The 19,687-nt window shown below is 34.3% G+C and overlaps 1 protein-coding gene across 9 annotated transcripts in view; it reads left to right on the forward strand.

Annotated features, from left to right (window-relative positions):
* The window catches only part of LOC120423362 (uncharacterized), a 346,647-nt gene that overhangs the window by 166,488 nt on the left and 160,472 nt on the right, over positions 1-19,687 (forward strand). For 4 of the 9 annotated variants that reach the window (XM_039587141.2, XM_039587150.2, XM_039587172.2 and 1 more), the window contains exons 2-11: positions 3,828-4,159; positions 5,507-5,581; positions 7,487-7,592; positions 8,620-8,716; positions 12,996-13,414; positions 13,476-13,916; positions 14,042-14,178; positions 14,271-14,420; positions 14,495-14,683; positions 18,379-18,482. In XM_039587141.2, coding sequence (XP_039443075.1) covers positions 4,137-4,159; positions 5,507-5,581; positions 7,487-7,592; positions 8,620-8,716; positions 12,996-13,414; positions 13,476-13,916; positions 14,042-14,178; positions 14,271-14,420; positions 14,495-14,683; positions 18,379-18,482 — 1,741 coding nt within the window. In that variant the 5' untranslated portion in view covers positions 3,828-4,136. The remainder of the gene's footprint in view (positions 1-3,827; positions 4,160-5,506; positions 5,582-7,486; positions 7,593-8,619; positions 8,717-12,995; positions 13,415-13,475; positions 13,917-14,041; positions 14,179-14,270; positions 14,421-14,494; positions 14,684-18,378; positions 18,483-19,687) is intronic. The other 5 variants (XM_039587179.2, XM_039587205.2, XM_039587158.2 and 2 more) reach the window with 4 other exon arrangements.

The following is a 19,687-nucleotide window of genomic DNA, read 5'->3' on the forward strand; positions in this document are numbered from 1 at the left end:
TGCACAAAAATACGTTTTTTCCTGCATTTAGAAAATGCATTTTTTCCAAAAAATACCCAAAATTATTGTTTTTTCTATATTTTTATCAAATGATCGGGATTTTTCATACATTTCGAAAAATATAACACACATTTTTGAAAATTCTCAAAATTTTCACAACACTACGTATTTTTGAAATAATACAAAAAAAAAACAGTATTTTACAATATGGGTATCAAATGATGGGAAATTTTTCATACATTTCGATAGCACTAAAAAATTTTGTGAAATACTCAACTTTTGAAACAAAATACTCAAAATTTCTGAATTTTACAATATGGGTATCAAATGATCGAAAAAATTTCATACATTTCAATAGCAATAATATTTTTTAAGAAAAACTCAAAAATTTCACAAAACTACTAATTTAGTGTTTATTTTCAAAATGGGCATAAAATGATTGAGAATTTTTCATACATTTCAATAGAAATTCTTTTGAAAATTACTCAAAATTATCACAAAACAACTTACTATTGAAAAATAATCAGTTTTTATTATGTGGGTATCAAATAATCGGTTTTAAAAATAACTGAAATTTTAGGCATTTTTTTGAAAGTTGGTAGTTTTGTAAAAATTTCTGGTACGTTCAAAAAAAATTATTACTTTTGAAATATATTAAAAAATTCCGATCATTTGATACCCATACAATAAAAAACTAGAATTTTAAGTATTTTTGAAAAAATACGTAGCTTTGCGATTTTTTTTAATAATGAAAAAAATGTGTTATTACTTTCGAAATGTATGAAAAAATCCCGATAATTTCATATCCATATTGCAATTTTTTTTAATTTATCGTCTTTTTTTCGAAAATACGCAGTTTTGTAAAAAAAATAGTATTTCACAACAAATATTATTGCTATCAAAATGCATGAGAAATTTCTGATTTTTTGATACCTAAAATGTTAAAAACTGAAAATTTTAGTATTTTTTTTCGAAAAATCGTATTTTTGTGAATATTATGAGTATTTCACAAAATAAAGTTTTGCCATCGAAATGTATGAAAAATTTCCGATCATTTGATCCCATATTGTAAAATACTGAAAATTTGAGTATTTTTTCGAAAATACATAGTTTTGTGACAATTTTGAGTATTTTCGAAAATGTGTGTTATAACTTACGAAATTTTTGAAAAATCCCGATCAATTGATAACCATATTGTTAAAACTGAAATTTTTAGTATTTTTCTGAAAATACGTAGTTTTGTGAAAATTTTGAAACTAATAGCGTAACACCACCGCGTAAAAATAGGTTTCTCTGTACGGGTGCGGGACATTTCGCCGAATGTCGTTTCGCCGACGGTCATTTCGCCGAAGGTCATTTCGCCGAATGTCGTTTCGCCACATGGGACGTTTCGCCGAATGGGACGTTTCGCCGAATTGACAAATAATCGTAAAATAAATATATAAAATGGACACAAATTGTATTAAAACTTTTTAAAAAGTATAATGCCCCTAAAAGGTGATTTTGCAATCTTTAAAAAAAAAATGTTGTTTCTTAGTATGTTATTTTTATAACTTTATGCATTATAACATGCATAAACAATCGCCTTAAAAAATAATCTTGTTGAAAAAAATTGTGCGAGTTTTTGCATTCTTTCAAATATAAGCAGTTATTTAATTACAGCAAACAATTTTAAATCATTTCTGTGAGTTTTTGCATTAATTTGTGTTAGTTTTTTACATTCTTGTTTTAATTATTTCTGTGAGCTTGTGCGTTCTGTTAGCCATGAGCAGTTCTTTTAATTTCCTGCTTATAATTTTGATAAATTTCTGTTAGTTTTTGCATTCTTTGTTTTTTAAAGCATATTTTATTTGTATAATTTTTGTAAGTTTTTGTATTCTTTCCAACATGAGGAGTTTTTTTGATATTCAGCATAACATTTTGAAAAAATGCCGGTAGTTTTTGCATTCTTTGTTCACTGAGCATATTTTTTAAATTATTTCTAAGAGTTTTTGCATTCTTTCAAACATGAACAGTTTTTTTTTTATTTTCTGCTTATAATTTTGATTATTTCTGTTTGTTTTTGCATTCTTTGTTTTTTTAAGCAAATTATTTGTATAATTTTTGTTAGTTTTTGCATTCTTTCAAACATGAGCAGTTCTTTAAATTGGCTGCTTATAATTTAGATTATTTCTGTTTGTTTTTGCATTCTTTGTTTTTTAAGCAAATTATTTGTATAATTTTTATGAGTTTTTGCATTCTTTCAAACATGAGCAGTTCTTTTGATTTTTTGCATAACACCTTGGAATTTTTTTGTTAGTTTTTGCATTCTTTGTATTAAAGCATATTTTTTTTAATTATTCCTGTGAGTTTTTGCATTCTTTCAAACATGAGCAGTTCTTTTAATTGGCTGCTCATTATTTAGATTATTTCTGTTTGTTTTTGCATTCTTTGTTCTTCAAGAAATTTATTTGTATAATTTTTGGGAGTTTTTGCATTCTTTCAAACATGAGCAGTTCTTTTGGTTTTCAGCACACCATTTTGCAAAATTGCTGTCAGTTTTTGCATTCTATATTGTTGGCATATTTTTCAATTATTTCAGTGAGTTTATGTATATTTAGTTTTTTAAGCATATTATTTCTATGATAGGTTTTGCAATCTTTCAAACATGAGCAGTTCTTTTGATTTTTAGCATAACATTTAGAAAAATTTCTGATAGTTTTTGCATTCTTCATTTTTTAAGCAAATTATTTGCAAATTTCTGTGAGTTTTTGCATTCTTTGAAACATGAGACGTTCTTTACTATTTAAATTATTATAGATGGTACTGCAGCGAACAAATAGCATAAATTATACAAAAAAGTTAATTTTTATTAAATTCGGCGAAACGTCCATTCGGCGAAATGACTTTCGGCGAAACGTACCATTCGGCGAAACGACATTCGGCGAAATGGCCGTCGGCTAAACGACATTCGGCGAAACGTACCAGATCCTCTCTGTACATACCCAAAAGAGTGTAAATCTGTGAGTAAAATGCTCACAACCTTTTTGTATCTTATTCTCTTGGTCTCAACATTCATTACTACCAGTTTAAGACCTCTTTCCATTTCATTTTTATAATTGATGATGATGCTTAATTTTGTGTGAGACAGTTTATAACGGGTCCGTTTTTTTTAAACTCTCCTACCAAGTGATCAAAGCGCGTGCTTTTTTGACTCATTTATGATGTTCGCACAATGTTATTAAATTACATTCAACTTCAATGCCCAACGCCGCACTCATTAATACCGATTACCGAGAACTGTAGCCATGAAAGTGGAAATAATTTCAATAAATATTTAATTAGCGCATCCACCTCATTATGTGTTATTAACTTTCATGTTTCCTCCCTGTTCCCGAAGTTTTGTAAGCCCCCTCTTCGTGTAATAATGTATGTGGTATGTTCAACATTCCTCTCGTTCCCCAATCACAGTCCTCTTATGATCCCAGTGTTGTGTCTGTGATTGTGCGTGTGTGCTGAACTCATCCTGATATTATTAATTTTCAGATTTTTTGTAATTATCCTGTTAGTAATTCCTGATCCCTTGTCAAATCAGCGTCAGTAATTAAAGAGGCATCAATTTAAAAATGTTTTATTGTGTAACTCAAAGTTTCAAAAAATAATTTAAAAAAAAAACTACAAATTGAGTTTTCAACAAAACATTTCAGTTTTTCGTTCAAAAAATAAACTATCCGAAAAATTCCATCAAATATAATTAAATCATAAAAAACTTAAACTGAACTCAACCATAAAAAAGCGGCCTGTCAGACCCCTCTGAACGAATCATCATATCCCTTTTTCTCTTGCAGCTGCGCGCACACACATACTAGCAAACGTAGGACAAAGCAAGAGAGAGGGAGAGAGGCTAGCGTGCGAAAGAGAGAGAACAATAGCGCCTAAGCAAGAGTGAAGAAGAGAGAAGGAGCGTGGCGCGCGTGGGCCAAGAGAGTCGCTCTCTCGTTTGTCGTGATCTTAACTTAGAATCAAGTATACCACCACCACCAACACCACCAAAAAAAAAAAACCATCACTACTACCACTCTCTTTTGCACTCTTGTACTTCCGGTTCGGCGTACCCCACCCGGAACCGAACCCGCCCCGGCCGTAGAACATGAAACATGGCAAAACTGCGTCATTACAGGTGTTGTTTGCGGAAATTTTTATCATTAGCTTTATTTCACTTTTTGATCGATTTTTGGTTTGCTTTTTTTTAGGTTTGGCTTTTTGTTTAAGTTGAATTTTATTTTAGAAATAATTTGATTGAATCTCACTTTGTACTTATATTACACTACGTTGCGTTACAATTCAAAAATTTCCTCAACAATTATTTTTTTGTTAAAAAATTTGCCATTTTCAACACCAATGCACAATGAGTGTGCTTTATCATGTTCACAACCTTAGCAAAAGCGACATCAAAACTGAAAGAGAATTCTTAAAATTACCTTGAAGAGCTGAGGAGTACACCCAAATCATGATTTACAGGCATTCTTTGTGACTTGTCATTCTTGCAGTTGATCTCACCAATACAGCTCTGTTCACCCTCCACGAACAAGATCTAGTAGCGCAGCGGTAAAGAGTTACGTTCTCAGCAAACGTCAAACCAATACAGAGAGAGCTCTTTATACGCGGAGGCGTTACGCTTTTTATTTCATTGATTTCTCTGAAACCATAACACATTTTTGCTAGTTTCAAAAGGCGTTTTGTAGATCTGCAATAGACTTATGAATTGTTTCAAGAAGATTGCAAATTTGTTTTATGGTTTCAGAGAAATCAACGAAATAAAAATCGTAACGCCTCGGCGTAAAAAATGTTGTCTGTTTTTTTCAAAACGCTCGAGTGACAAGTTTGTACTGATTGTTCGTTTTCTGAGGGTGCCAAAAAATGAGGAAAATTTAACTCTCATTGCGAAGAAAACAGAATCCACTTTTTTCGCTGAGGCGTTACGTTTTGTAATTAGTCGATTTATCTCGATCGACAAAACATTTGTGCAATCTTTTGATAGCAATTTGTTGGTCTTGTGCAGATAAACAAATCGCATTTTAAAGCTAGCAAAAATATATTTTGGTTTCATAAAAATTTACGTAATGATAAAGCGTAACGCCTCTGTCAAAAATGAGGTTTCTCAAAACTAAACCAAACGGCTTTATTTACGAATTCTCTTTATGTTTTGTTGAATCGTATTCACATTTATTTTTGGTTTTAAATACCTTCTAATTATTTTTAATTAATTCAAGAGTTTCTTACCACTAACGTGCATTACAGCTCACCAAAATGCAATTGCAATTTTTTCGTTTGTTTTTGTCACTCAACTTTTTTCCTTCCGTTTGTTTCTTCTCGTTTGTGGAATCGTGTGTCTTCTTCAACACTTCTACTTCTACTGTTGAAACGGTCTGCGTCAAAACACCGCCACTTACCACTACCACTACCATGATCAAAAAAAAAAACCTCCAAAACAAACACCACCACCACCAACGTTTCTTCTTTCTAGTCTCGACTCTTCTCGCAAGCGCAAAGTTCACTTACTGCAACTGCACAGACACAGTTTGGCCACCAGTTACACCAAGTAAATAGAGTAAACAAGACGACAAACAAAAAAATACTCACGTTGTTTATTTTGTTTTGCGACGAGCTAAACGTTCAACATTTCCCTGCTTGACCTGGGCTGGTTCCAAACGTTACACCTGTTCCATCGAATCACCTTGACCATCACAGCTAGTTTGCCTTGCCTTTTGCCATAAAAAAACTCCAAGCATTAGTTGAAGGAATGTATAAACAAAACTCTAAAAAAGGCATTCAATTGAACCTCAGACAGAGAGCAGGCGTTACGCCTTGCGGTTTGGTTTTTTTTGTACAGTGAAACCTCTTTTTACGCGATGCGTTACGTTTTTTCTAATTTGTAAATTTCTCTGGAACAAAGCAACATTTTTGCAATCTTTTAAAAGCAATTTGTAGGTTTTGTTCAGATCTACAAAACGTTTTTTGAAGCTTGCAAAAATATTGTAGGGTTTAAGAGGAATCTACGAAACAAAAAGCGTAACGCCACCGCGTAAAAAGAGGTTTCTCTGTATTCAGTACAATATTTTTTGTCTAACTTTTTAAAGCTATTGTCAATCTAAATACAAGATGAACAAATTGTTTTAAAAATACAGCAAAAATATTGTGTTGACTTGAAGAAATCGATAAAAATCATAGCGTAACGCTTGCGCGATTTAAGAGGTTTAACTGTACTTGTAAATACTTATGACTATTTCCTAACCTCTCACTACATCATACAATTAAAAGAGAAACATTATTGAAAGCCAGTGTGTTATGTTTAAAATTTTCTCTTTTTCACATGAACAAATAAATTAGTACTCTAAAACTTGATTGACATGCGCAGGCGTTACGCTTTATATGAAGCTGATTAATCTCAAACAGCACATTATTTTTCTAATTTTCTTCAATGGTAGATTGGCACACTATGAATGAATTAGTTTAAGAAAATTTTAAAAATATTTTACTAGAACAGAGAACCTGTTCTTACGCGGAGGCGTTACGATTTTTGTTTCGTCGATTTCTTCCAAACGATACAATATTTTTGCAAACTTTAAAAAGCATGTTGTAGATCTGAACAAAACCTACAAATTGCTTTTAGAAGATTGCAAAAATGTTGCCTCGTTCCAGAGAAATCGACAAATTAGAAAAACGTAACGCATCGCGTAAAAAGAGGTTTTTACAAAGCGTAACGCCGGTACGTAGAGTCGAGTTTTAGTGTAAATTAAGTTACAAAAATAACAAAAAAGCGTTACGTACCGCATTTGATGTAACTAATTTGGCCCGATTGTAAATCAAACCACCCTAACACAAACACATTCACCTACACATTAACAAGTTCTGGATTGCTTCGTTTCTGGGTTGTTCGTGGCGTCACCTCTCTTGTTTTTTCGTTGTTGCCTTTTTCTAACCGAAGAAAGCCATGCGTTGTTGGCTCACTTGCACTGCATTTCCTTTAAACTCCGTCGAAAGATAAACGCAAAAAAAAAATCACCCAATAGGTAACGTTTGTATGTAGCCTTTGTAACACCTGTGTTCACCCAAAGTTTTTTGTTGTATCGTTCGAGCATGCTTACGTTGAACGTGTGTGTGTGTACGTGCAAGTGTGTGCGCGTTTTGTTTACCCAAAACAAGAGACAAACGAAAACAGCGTCTCACCTCGCAACCCCCTTGATTCTGCGTTACCGAATGTTACCAGTTTTTCCTGCACCGCCAATGCACCTTTACTGCCTGTGCACGACTCGACAATTGGCCCGACTGTGTGCCCTACATCGACCCTAGTGTAAACAAATGTGTTGCTCCGCATTTCGCTCGCGCTTTGCATGGCCTACTGGGAAACTAATCTCGGCGTCTGTTCTTTCCTTCTCTTTCTCTTTCTTGTTTGTTTTCCCAAAACGATTTTTTCTTTCTATTCTGCTTTCCGAATTTACAACAGGACCATGACGGCGATATGCTTCGTCTGCAACCTGCCCATCATGTCGCACCAGGTGGGACTGGTCTGGCAGGGTGGCAACGGCTGGGACGATCTCGTGCGCGAACAGGTGGGTGTGTGTGTGACCATCTGGTCCGGAATCCTGGTCATTTGCACGACCTTTAATTATAATAATACAGTTAACCCTCGCATAGTGCGCAGGCGTTATGCTTTGTACATCGACGATTTCTCAAACACGGCATAATATTTTTGCAATCTTTTTGAAGCAATTTGTTCGTCTTGTTCCAATCTACAATTAGCTTCAAAAAGATTGCAAAAATATTATGCCGTGTTTGAGAAATCAACGAAATACAAAGCGTGACGCCTGCGCACTATGCGAGGTTTAACTGTACAGTAAAATCTCGCATAGTGCGCAAGCATTACGCTTTATTCATCGTCGATTTTTCAAACACGGCATAACATTTTTGCATTTTTTGTGGAGCAATTTGTTCGTTTTGATATAATCTGCAATCAGCTAAAAAAGATTGCAAAAATGCTATGTACATTTTGAGTAATCAAAGAAATACAAAGCATAACGCCTCCGCGTAAAAGAGGTTTCTTTGTAAAACCACCCTTTGACAAATGTAACGTCCCGATCAGTCTAATGGTTGAATAAAATAGGGCTGATGTAAGGCCGTTCGGGGCGTTACGATGAAGCACAAAGCGTAACACCTGCGAACTATGCGAGGTTTTACTGAAGACAAATATGGCAAAAATGGCTCTGCTGAATGCCTCATTAGGACTACAGAGAAACCTCTTTTTACGCGATGCGTAACGTTTTTATAATTTCGTCGCTTGTGTGCTATCTTGTGACACGTCCTATCTTTTTACAGCAAACGTGTCACAAGATAGCACACAAGCGACGATTTGTCAGTTTCTCTGGAACAACACAACATTCTTGCAATCTTTTAAAAGCAATTTGTAATTTTTGTTCAGATCTACAAAACGCTTTTTAAAACATGCAAAAATATTGTTTGGTTTAAGAGACAATTACGAAACAAAAAGCATAACGCCATCGGTTTCTCTGGACTAGAAAAATGATTTTTACCTTTTTTTAAACGCGTATTTTAAATAAATTCATCCTTTGTTTCGTACAGGTCGAGGAATCCACCGTACGGCAACGACTCGGTGGACGAAGGGACTCAGCTGCTCAAATCAGTGGGGCTACCCCTCCTAGTACCTCACCGCCACCCGGTAAGTTTTAGAATAAATGGAGTACTCGCCGAATTGAATCAAACTCGATTTGTCTTAGCGAACTTAATTAAAATTATAATTTTTTATTGATTTCTCATTTTTGTTTTTATAAAATAAAATTCTTCCAAGGTCGAGAATCAACAAAATTTTATTGAGCACTAACTTTATGCTGTGTTTCACGTGTGTTACTTGCGCAAATCGCAAGTACGCGCACCTCCTTTACACCTTCTTGGGGTACACACACAGTTGCGACCCGTTTGTCAGAACTTTGACTGAAAATGTCAAAGATCGCTAGAAGCCATCGAACCATAAGTTGTTAACCGCGCATTTAACCTCTAATTGTAATGTTTAGAGAAGGAAACGTTAGAAAGGGAAACTAAACGTAAGTTACTCCGACTAGCCGCTATTTAAGTTAGAGTTCTGCTCAAAGATCTCCCCCCCCCCTCCTCATAAAACGAATTGAATTGTAACTTATAGTTTATTACGTCTAGGTTAATTATAACATGCCCACCAATAAACAACTGAACTCTCAATTTGGTTGTGCTGCTGTTATAATTTTGGAAATCTTCCCGAAAAACCCCGTTGCCCAACATTCTGTCGGCAACAACGGGATACAGTCATCCCACATATTCGGAACACCCACAAATTCGGAACACTTTTGTGATAATTTATCAATAACATGGCAAATGTAGCTTTTCTGTCGACCCTACTATTTTTAGGGCCTTCATTTGGACATTCTCTTGCTATTTCACTAGTAAAATTAGTATTTTTTAAACAAAAAACCTCATTTCAAGACTATTTTATCCAGAGCAGCAAAACACTGCCTCCAAATTGCCTGTTCCATAATTGTGGGTTGTTATTGTGCCTCCCACAATTGTGGAACACCTGAATTTAACTGATATTTTAACAAAAAAAGTTATCAGACCACTTATAAAACATAACTTAGCTTGAGTTTCGTTGGTTTCAGTGCGAGAAGTCATTATTTTGTAAAAATTATGTACTCACGGAGAGAACCAAAGTTTGTTTACATCCGTAAGAAAAAAGTGTTCCGAATTTGTGGATTTCAAGGGTCAATGTTTTTCTTCAAAAACTTGATATAAAAGTTAAAATTTGCAGTTGTTCGATACATCATTCGAAAGATCGCAAGAAAAGCTTTCAAATGAAGGTAAAAGCGAATCATTAAGTTCAATTATCGATTTGCTATGATTTTTTGAGCGTTGGCCGATCTGTAAACCGTTCCGAATATGTGGGATGACTGTAGAAGATAGAATATTCAATTGGGTCCTACAATTAAGCTTAGATTTTTGTGATATTATTGTTCACAACGATAAAGCTTATTTTTCTGAGTACAATGACCCTTTGTACGACCGCAAAGGATTTAAAATGGATTTTTAAATCAATTTTAAAAAAATAACTTCGCAGCCCTTCTTGAAGGTCCTACTTGACAGATCGTTCCAAGGAGGCCATAGTTGATCCATCGAAATAAAGTTGTCTTGTCAATTAATTTTTTGCATTAAAACGAAAGAAAGTGATCAGAAATGGTGTTTTATCGTGTTTTTTTTTTTCGGTTGTACATTACATTTTACATAGGGCTTAATAACCCTATTCTAGCAAAATTATGTGATTGAGCCAAATGTCAAAGTGAAAACAAAGAGTCTATCCTGCTCGTTCCTAATTCAAACATCAAATGACAGGACCAGGATAGCCTGTTTGTTTATAAACACTCTTTGTTTGTGTACACTTCGACATTGGCCCAATTACATTGTTTTGCTCGAATTTGTGATTTAGGAGTATTTCGAAAGATTTAATAATTCACTAAAACAATAGTTTTTTTATTCCAAATCTGTGGAGCGCAAATCGAGGTTTTCCTGATGAAAACAAAAGCTTTATTTTAAATAGATTTTTTTTAGTTGTTTTGTAACGATTTTCTGTAATTTAGCAACAAAAAATGATTGGGTTAATGACTAACATTGAAAAAAACGTTGATTAGTTTCATTTTTTTTTCAATGTTTATGTTGCCTACATCTTTCTTCAATACTTACTCGAAAAAAACACGGGAATACATTTTGTTATTCAGAAAAAAAATACTTCAAGATCTAATCAACTGACAATAATATAAAATGTATTTTACTGCGTTGCTAATTACTGTTTAGAATGTTTGAAACAATTTCAAAATATTTCGATTTTTTGTGACTTTATTTAAGTAAAAACACAAAATTTGCCAAAACTAAAAAAAAACAGATTTTTTTATTAAACTTTTTATCATTTAAAGTTAAATTGCCAAAATACGATTTTTTCCAATTTTCGAATTTATTTGTGATGTTTTAAGGGTCCTCTGACACCTTTTATTATTATTCTTTTTTTTTAATATCGAAAACCTGAAGAACAAAGTTGCAAAATTTGCAATACCATTTTTTTAGCTACAATGTACTGTTTTCAAGTTATAGCCACTTTTAAATTTTAAGGCATTTAGTTTCACAACGAATTCGAATCGATGAAATTTTTTATTCCAAAATGGCACCTTATTAGCCTGTAATTTTCATCTGACAGTATCTCGGAAACTATTGGTCCATTTTTCAATTAAGAAAATTTGATTTTTTTTTAATTTAAGAATAAAAATAATTTAAAAAATTTAAAATGTTATTTTATTTTTTAATTGTTAAAATAGATAATATTCCTGATTTCATTGATTGATACGAAATTTTAATTTTTATGATAAACTTTAATGAATGTATCAGAAAATTTAGCAAAAGTTTCATTTTTTCTATAAGAATCGCCTCAATAGATTCCGAGCTATCGACAGTTGAAAATTGCAGGCACTTAAACCTAAAACTGACTCTTAAAAAAATCATTTACATCAGTTCGAATTCCTTGTGAGGCTGTATCTCATAAACTAATTCCCGAATTTGAATGTTCCAGTTGTATTTCCAATTATTGGAAATTTTCTCGGATTTAGAAAAATATTTGTTTCGAGGGTGCTTTTCTTTCAAAAAGTATTATAAATGCAAAAACACGAAAAAAAATCGAAAATTTATACCTAAAAGTAGCTATAACATGAAAACGGTACATTTAATTAAAAAAAGAAGTACTTTTTGATTGCAATTTCGATTTTGCTGTAAAATTGATATTAAACCTTATTTTTTCATTTTTTTCATAATTTCTTATTTTATAATCAACATTTTGCTCCATCACGAATAATGTCTATGAAGATGTTTTTTGTAGTCGCCTTAAACATATAATACATTTCAAAAATTAAAAAGTACGTATTTTGGGAATTTAAAAATTAATGGTAAAAAGTTAAATAAAAAAGAGATTTTTTCATGTACAGTTAAACCTCGCATTGTGTGCAGGCGTTACGCTTTGTATTCTTTCGATTACTCTAAAACGACATAATATTTTTGCAATCGATCACAGAATTCTTTCTCAATAAACAGAATTTCATACATTTACATACCCATTTTGTATGACCAGCCCTCATAATTTTATGAAGACTTTTGTGGAAAAACTAATAAAACAAAATTACTCGTGTTGCCATAAGGAATGCATGGTTTAAGTTTCTTACAAATCAAAAAATTAAAATTTAAATATCGTAAAAACTTTTCAAAATTACTAAATATTTGAAAATATTACATAGTTTTTAAAATTATTAATTTGTATGGGCCATGAAACCACTTTTTACGCGTAAAAACCCTTTTGGCGATGCTGATACCGAAATTTAATAAAAAATCAAAAAAAAAACTTAAAAATAAAAAAAAACTAGATGTTCTGAAATTAATAAACAAAATATGTTCGCATATTTTGAAATCTTTAGTCCTTCGTCTCCTAATGAAAAATATATTTATTTTTAAATAACTTCTGTATTTTGTGAAACTCATTCAAAATATCGCTTCATTTGACACCCATATTGCAATCAAAATAAAAGGTTTTTCCAAATAAGAAATGTTGAAAACCAATTTAAATAAAAATTTAATTGAACCCATGAAAACAACTTTTTTTTCTTGAAATTTTCGAATGACGAAACGGCCTCTTTTAATCGTAAAAAATAGACCTAAAAATACAGTCCAGGCTCTGTTATCTAAAAACCTTGGAAAACTTTCACTTGGGATAATTTAATCATGATTTTGTTCGATGTTCTTTTTTTTTTCGAGCTCGAATATGACTCCAACACTACTCTAAAGTGATTCAGAATTTTTAACTGACAATTAACGACCCACATTTTATTGAAATACTTTAGCAATCCCATCACAATACTAATCAATCTTCATTTCCTCTAATCTAGGCGCCCAACGCCGCCGCCGGAGTTCGCTGGCCCAGCTGACCGACATCCTGCGCGAGTGGAGCGGCGGTGGCTCCAAACGGCAAAAGGCTCCGCTCAACCGGCGCGAAACCCTAGCTGACCTGGCGCGCAGCCTGCCCTGGAGCAAGGCCACCACTAGTGATACCTACAACAATAATAACAATAACAACAGCAACAACAACAACAACAGCAATAACAGTGGCCATGCGCCTCCACTGCGCAAACGGCGCGAGTCGAGCGCGGATTCCGGCGTCAAGAGCATGTCCTGCCGGAAGGACTCGTACGTGGCCGACTTCCGGGACTACCGGGAGCGGGAGAGGGAACGGGACCGCGAGCGGGAGCGGGAGCGCGAAAGGGATCGCGAAGAGTACAACAACTACAACGCGGACAACTATCGAGATGTGAGTTGGAGGTTGGATATTGGTTGGTTGGAGTTGCTAATGGTCTTTTTTGTACTTTTAGGGGTCGCGTCGTAACTCGAGTGAGTCGAACCGGGATCGGTCATCGCGGCGAGATTCGATCATTGGCGGGACGGCCACTCCGCCTATGCTACCGAAGGTCGTTAGTACGCAGCGAAAGCAACAGCAATCCGGTCGCAAAGACTCCCTGGTGGTCATCGAAATGCCCAACTTCCGGCAGGAACAGCGTCCCTCAACCAGCTCGACGGCGTCCGACTCAGGCCCGCTGTACGTGGTGGCCATCGCCGCCCAGCAGGTGGATTCCGCCTGTCAGTCCATCATGCCACCGACCATTATTACCAGCTCGGTAACGCCCCCGGCCACCAGTCCCACGGCGCAAAAGGGCCGCCGCGACTCGACGACTCAGTGCGGGACCAAAATGTCCCGCCGTGATTCCCGTGTAAGTCCTGAACGTGCCCAGCGGCTTTCGAAGCTGCAAAGACAAGTAAATGTCCCCTCCAACCTAAGTAAACGCAAGTGTCCAAACTAATCACCCCGAACATCCCTCTCTACATTGACCGACGTTCCGGTGCTCTCTCTCTCTCTCTCTCTTGCTGCCTTTACTTCCAGGCCACTACCTACGACGAGAGTTGTCTGCCGCCCGGAGGATGGAGCCGCCGGAGCTCGCAGCCGGCGCTCAGCCCCGACGGGGAGGGCCCCGAGCGACAGGCCCGCCGGGACAGCCTTAGCCCGGACAGTGCGTCCAGGTGAGGACCTAAATTTAACCCCAAACCAACACCTTTTCAATGGAGCTCACGAGAAAAGCTTGATTTACTAATCTAAACACTCTTTCTTCCAGAGGTCGTCGCGACTCTCGGTCGCACCTGTCCCCGGATCGGAGCCACGAGCGCGAAGGTTCTCCCCGCCGGAGCCGACGCCTCCGCCGCCAGTCCTCGTCCGCTGCTCGACAGCCGCGCTCACCCGAATCGAGCAGTTGCTGTTCATCCAGGTGAGGAAGCTTTTATCCCACATTCGAAGCTTTCGCTCTCATTTTGACAAACTCTCTCCCACTCTCTTTTTAAGAGATGCCAGTCCGTGTGCGAGGCCACCGCCCCTGCCCGTGGAGAACGTGACCCGGCCCTCGATTCGGCGCCAGTCGACGACGGAGGAGATCCTGATAGCGAGAGGTTTCCGCCGTCAGAGCACCACCGAGGAGATGATACGCTGCCGGAACTTTCGCCGCCAAAGCTCGCAGAGTGACGACACCTCTCGGTGAGTGATGGGGAAAGCTTTTTTTATCTTGCCGGGGTGCTTTTCGGGGAAAATACACATGAGCAGAGTTTTCGGATCGATGTGTATCTAGAGTAAAATTGGAATTTATGATCAAAACAGTTAAACCTCTTTTTACGCGGTGCGTTACGTTTTTCTAATTTGTAAATTTCTCTGGAACGACACAACATTTTTGCAATCTTTTAAAAGCATTTTGTAGGTTTTGTTCAGATCTACAAAACGCCTTTTGAAGCTTGCAAAAATATTGTACGGTTCAAGAGAAATCAACGAAATAAAAAGCGTAACGCCTTCGCGTAAAAAGAGGTTTCACTGTAACAAAATGATGAACACTAGTCATATCCGATGAAGAAATGTCTTTTATTTCAATAATCAAAAATTAAAACTGTTTTTAATGGGAAAAAAAAAAAACAAAAAGTATTCTACAAATTTGTATGGGTTTATATGGACATACTTTTTGGGATAATTTAGACATAATTTAGATACAAACCATGTTGTTTGCTCACAGGATTTCATGAAAGGATTTCGATAATTTTTTTTTTGAAAAATAAGATTTATATAAAAAACGTATAAAAATTTCAAAAATAACAATTTAAAAGATCGAATGGTTTATATTTGTTATTGAAATTTAAAAAAAAAATATTTGGGTTTATCTTTATTTATAATGTTTCTCCACGAAATTCAATAGCAGGACTGTAAATAAAAATATCAATCTAAATCGATGCATTATTTTATTCCAATTTACATTAAATTTAAATTAAATTCTGAACCAATATTCAAGAGACTTATTCTCAATCATATTTCAAATAATTAATTCTGTAATTAATTAATTAATTTTTTGAATTTTATGTCCCGCGACCCTGACCAAAATCGAAAGGGTGGGGCAATGCTGTACATTGAAATTTTATAAAAATTCAACACGTTTTTAAATGAGCCCAAACATGCTAAATGTTTAACAATGCAGATAAATGCATTTCAGTTGAAAAGGTTTCTATTTCCATTAAAATTTGAAAAAAAAAATTGCCCCTTATTTTTTGGATCAATTTTGAAGGGGGGTAATTTTTTCCTTTTTTAGGCCGTTGCAAATATTTTTTGAAATTCATGTCCCTTGACTCAGACCAAAAACCAAAAAATAGAAAAGTAAAAAAATTGAAATTTCAGCCCACGGCTTCAACATTTGAATGAAAAAAGTGTTTTAAAATGCATATACACCTGTCCAGTTATTCTGCAATCATTAGTTTCCAAAATTCCTAAGTATAGATGAAAATTTTATTTTTGTGAAAAAAGCTTTTGCGTTGCTAAACATTGTAATTTCATAAAAGTTCTCAATATGTTTAAACGAGCCCAACAAGTTAAATATGATTATCAATGCAGAAAAAGACAATTAAGATTGTTTTGAGTTGATAAGACTTCTATTTCCATTGAAGTTTTACAGTTCTATGAAAAAATATTTTTTTGCCTCCTGATTTTTCTAACCAATTTTGAACGGGGGGGAGACATAACTTTTGAGAAAAAAATTCAAGGAAATTCCTAAAATCAAGTTGGAAAGTTAAATGAATTTTTATATACAGATGTAAATCTCTTTTAAAAAAAATGAAGCGATTAAAAATTTTTAAGACTTAAAATGTTGTTTTTGTTTTTAATTTGCAAAACAGTGTCTTTTCATGTAAATTTTCTCTGCCTTCCTCATAGTTCTCTAAATTAATAACACTGAAGATAATTAATAGTGTTACAATTCAATATCAACTGTGCAAATTTAAAAAAAAACGTTTTTTTCTGTGTGCAAAAATTCAGTCATCATTGAGCTTTATAAAGCAGTTTCAAAACATCATTGAGTCATCATCATTGAGCTTTATAAAGCAGTTTCAAAACATTTTCATCTTGTGTAATGTAATGAAAGCTTTTGTTACTATAGGCTTATATTTTATCTCATTTATTATCCGTTTTTTTTAGTATGGTTGTCAGGAATTTTTCCTAAATTTTGATAGGAAGAGCGTTTTTAAATGTCTTAAAATTTTCACAAAGCTACTTGTTAAAAATAAATTTTGTTGTAAAACGGGTTTCTAAAAATTGAAAATATCTCAGAAATTTCGACAGCAGAAGAGTATTTTTTCGAAATAATCCAGATTTTATCAAATCAAGTATTTAAAAAAAACATTAAAGTTTTTGAACGTAGAAATACAAAGTTAAATTTCTAAGAAATGTGATTTTTTTAAGCAATGTTAGAGCTTTATTTTAATTTTAGAAAATATGAATTTGGGCAAAAGTTTCAGCTTTACAAAGGTGAAAAAATATGCAATTTTAAAACTTAAATATCTCGAAAAAGCGTTAGTTAATATTTATGCACTTGATAGCATGCACCTGTCTTCAGAATTTGCTCAAAATGACAAAATAATGATTTTTGGTCATATTTTGGATTTTTAAATCAAAAAAATAATTCATAAAAACCTTAAATTGACCAAAATTCAATATTTTGAAATCTTGATTTATATTCAGTGTGTAAAATTATGTGGTGGTCCCAATTGCCCAAAAATAAACATTTAAATTTTCCAAATCTCTGAAAATCTAACATTATTTTTCTTTTAAACTTAGTCTAACTGCTAATTGCTTCGTTAAGAAATTTGATATTTTATTTAAAAAAAAGATTTATAAATACACCGTAAACTGGGGTCAATCGGGACCCATGGGGCAAATTGGGACAGCAGTTTTAACCATGTTGGAGCACAATATTTTGATTTTTCTGGTTGGTTTCGGTTAGAACATACTCAGGCCAACAAAATGTGTACATCCATTTCCAAATTTAAAAGCTTCAAGTGCTCTCAAAACTGCTGTCTCTATTCAGACTGTAGTCCCGATTCACCCCAGATTACGGCACTCAAATCGTGAACTATACCCTAATTTTTTGTCAATCCTTAAAATGCCCCTTAAAAGTTACATTGTTAATTTGATTTTGGTTAATTGAGGTAAATTTTCTTGAAATATTTTGAACTGTCAAAAATCCACCAAAGCATTCACGACATTGATCACACAAAAAACTGTGGTAGAAAAGTATCCATCGCGATCAATTTTTGACAGTTCGACGCCAACGAACTATTTCAAGAAAATTTACCGCGGTTAACCAAAATCAAATTAACAATGCAACTCAAAGCTCCAAAATCGCACCCTTTTCAAATAATCAATTTCCACTGGATCATTTGGATTGTAAAATTAAAATATGATGAATTTATATTTTTTGGGATTTAACTAAAAGTATCCTCATTTTTTTATTTTGCAAATATTTGATAGTAGAAAATGGATCTATCCAAAATCCATGGGGGCTTTTAAAAAAAAATCAGGTAATAAAACTTTTTTTTCAATTAATTTATGATTATAAATTTAATTTATTATAAATGAATTCTGCAATATAATTTCAGTTTTCTACCCTTTTTAAAAAATGATGATGAAATGATTTGTTAAAATAATACAATGGGACTTAAAACAATTAATTTTATCTTATTTAATGAAGATAACTTTACAAATCGCCACTAGTGTGCTATTTTGTGACACGTCTGCTGAAAAAAGATAGGCCGTGTCATAAGATAGCAAAAAATGTTTTTTAAGATTACAAAAAAATGCTTTTTAAGATTACAATAACACAACATTATTCAAACTAACCTCCTTTTCATCCTTTATCTTTCCAGCTACCGCGGCCGCCGAGACTCGTGCGCCCAGATCATCGACGGCACCGTTAGTACAATGACTGTGGAAACCACTAGTACGTTTTTTGATTCTAGTACTCAAACAGGTATGATTAGTGCTATAAGCTTTCATAAACAAAACACCCATACGAAACCCAGCATTACGCACACACACATACACAGAAACATACACGATACACAACACAAAGCTGTTTCACAAAATGACAAAAATCCGGAACACCACTTGTGTCTCTCTCTCTTTCTACGAATTTGAAACACATAAAAAAATGCTCATGCGTCCCCACGCGAATCGATACCATTCGCCGGAAGTGCTATTTTAAGATCAATCTGCCCAAAATCATCCCGCAAAAAAAAAACAAACCTGATGACGAATGCTGTTTATGTTTTTCGCCCACTCTCCGACGAGTGGAGACAAGTCGTGGGTGGACGAATTTTGCTGCTGCGTCTTAAAATAGGCTTTTCCCCTGCGCTCGAAACTTCCGGGAAGTGTGTCCGCTGAGACACACGCGTTTTAACGGACTCTGGTTGATAATTGTTGCTCGAGAGTCAGCAATTGTTGAATTGTGCCAATTTCCTGCTTCGGTTGCAGATCAAAGGTTCGGAGTTTTTGTTTGATAACTACCCGGATAAAAAATTACCATTTGATTACCATATTGGATCATACAATGACACTTTGAGAAATGGTAACTATTTGTGAAATCGTTTTTCAATTTCCCAAAATTAAAATTTAACTATATTAAACTATTTGTGAACTGTTTGATTTAAGGTTACTTTTTGCCAAATAGTACTTAAACCATTTATTTACCATACAACAAACAGTTTTTTGACGAAAATAGTACTGAGTTTTTTAAGGTTACCATTGCTAACCACCCTTATGCCAGATGGTTAAACCATTTGTGAGATAGTAAAAATTCATGCCAACCATATAAATACCATTTTTAAAATAGTAGTCAAACATTTTTGGAAATGGTAGTAACAATATAGTTTAAAGTTCAATTACCATATGAAAAAAAGTTTTTACATGGTACTTTTTTATGCGGGTATACAGTGGAAATTTTGATTTGTTAAGGGGTAAGGGAAGACTGGAGAGTTTTACCAAAAAAAATGAGATTTCTCGAAAACAGTTATCTTTTTCGTAAAACTGGCCCGACAACATGTAGCCAACATGTTTATGTGTCTACTGTTCAAATTTGAGCTGGATTGATTTAGCCAAGCATTAGATTTTGACTTTTTTGCGAAAGCGTTAAGTGTACCCTCAGTCCTTAAGAGTTCATTTTTATGAGCTTTCTTC

This window comes from Culex pipiens, chromosome 3 (genome assembly GCF_016801865.2).
Source record: "Culex pipiens pallens isolate TS chromosome 3, TS_CPP_V2, whole genome shotgun sequence".
Taxonomy (NCBI): domain Eukaryota; kingdom Metazoa; phylum Arthropoda; class Insecta; order Diptera; family Culicidae; genus Culex; species Culex pipiens.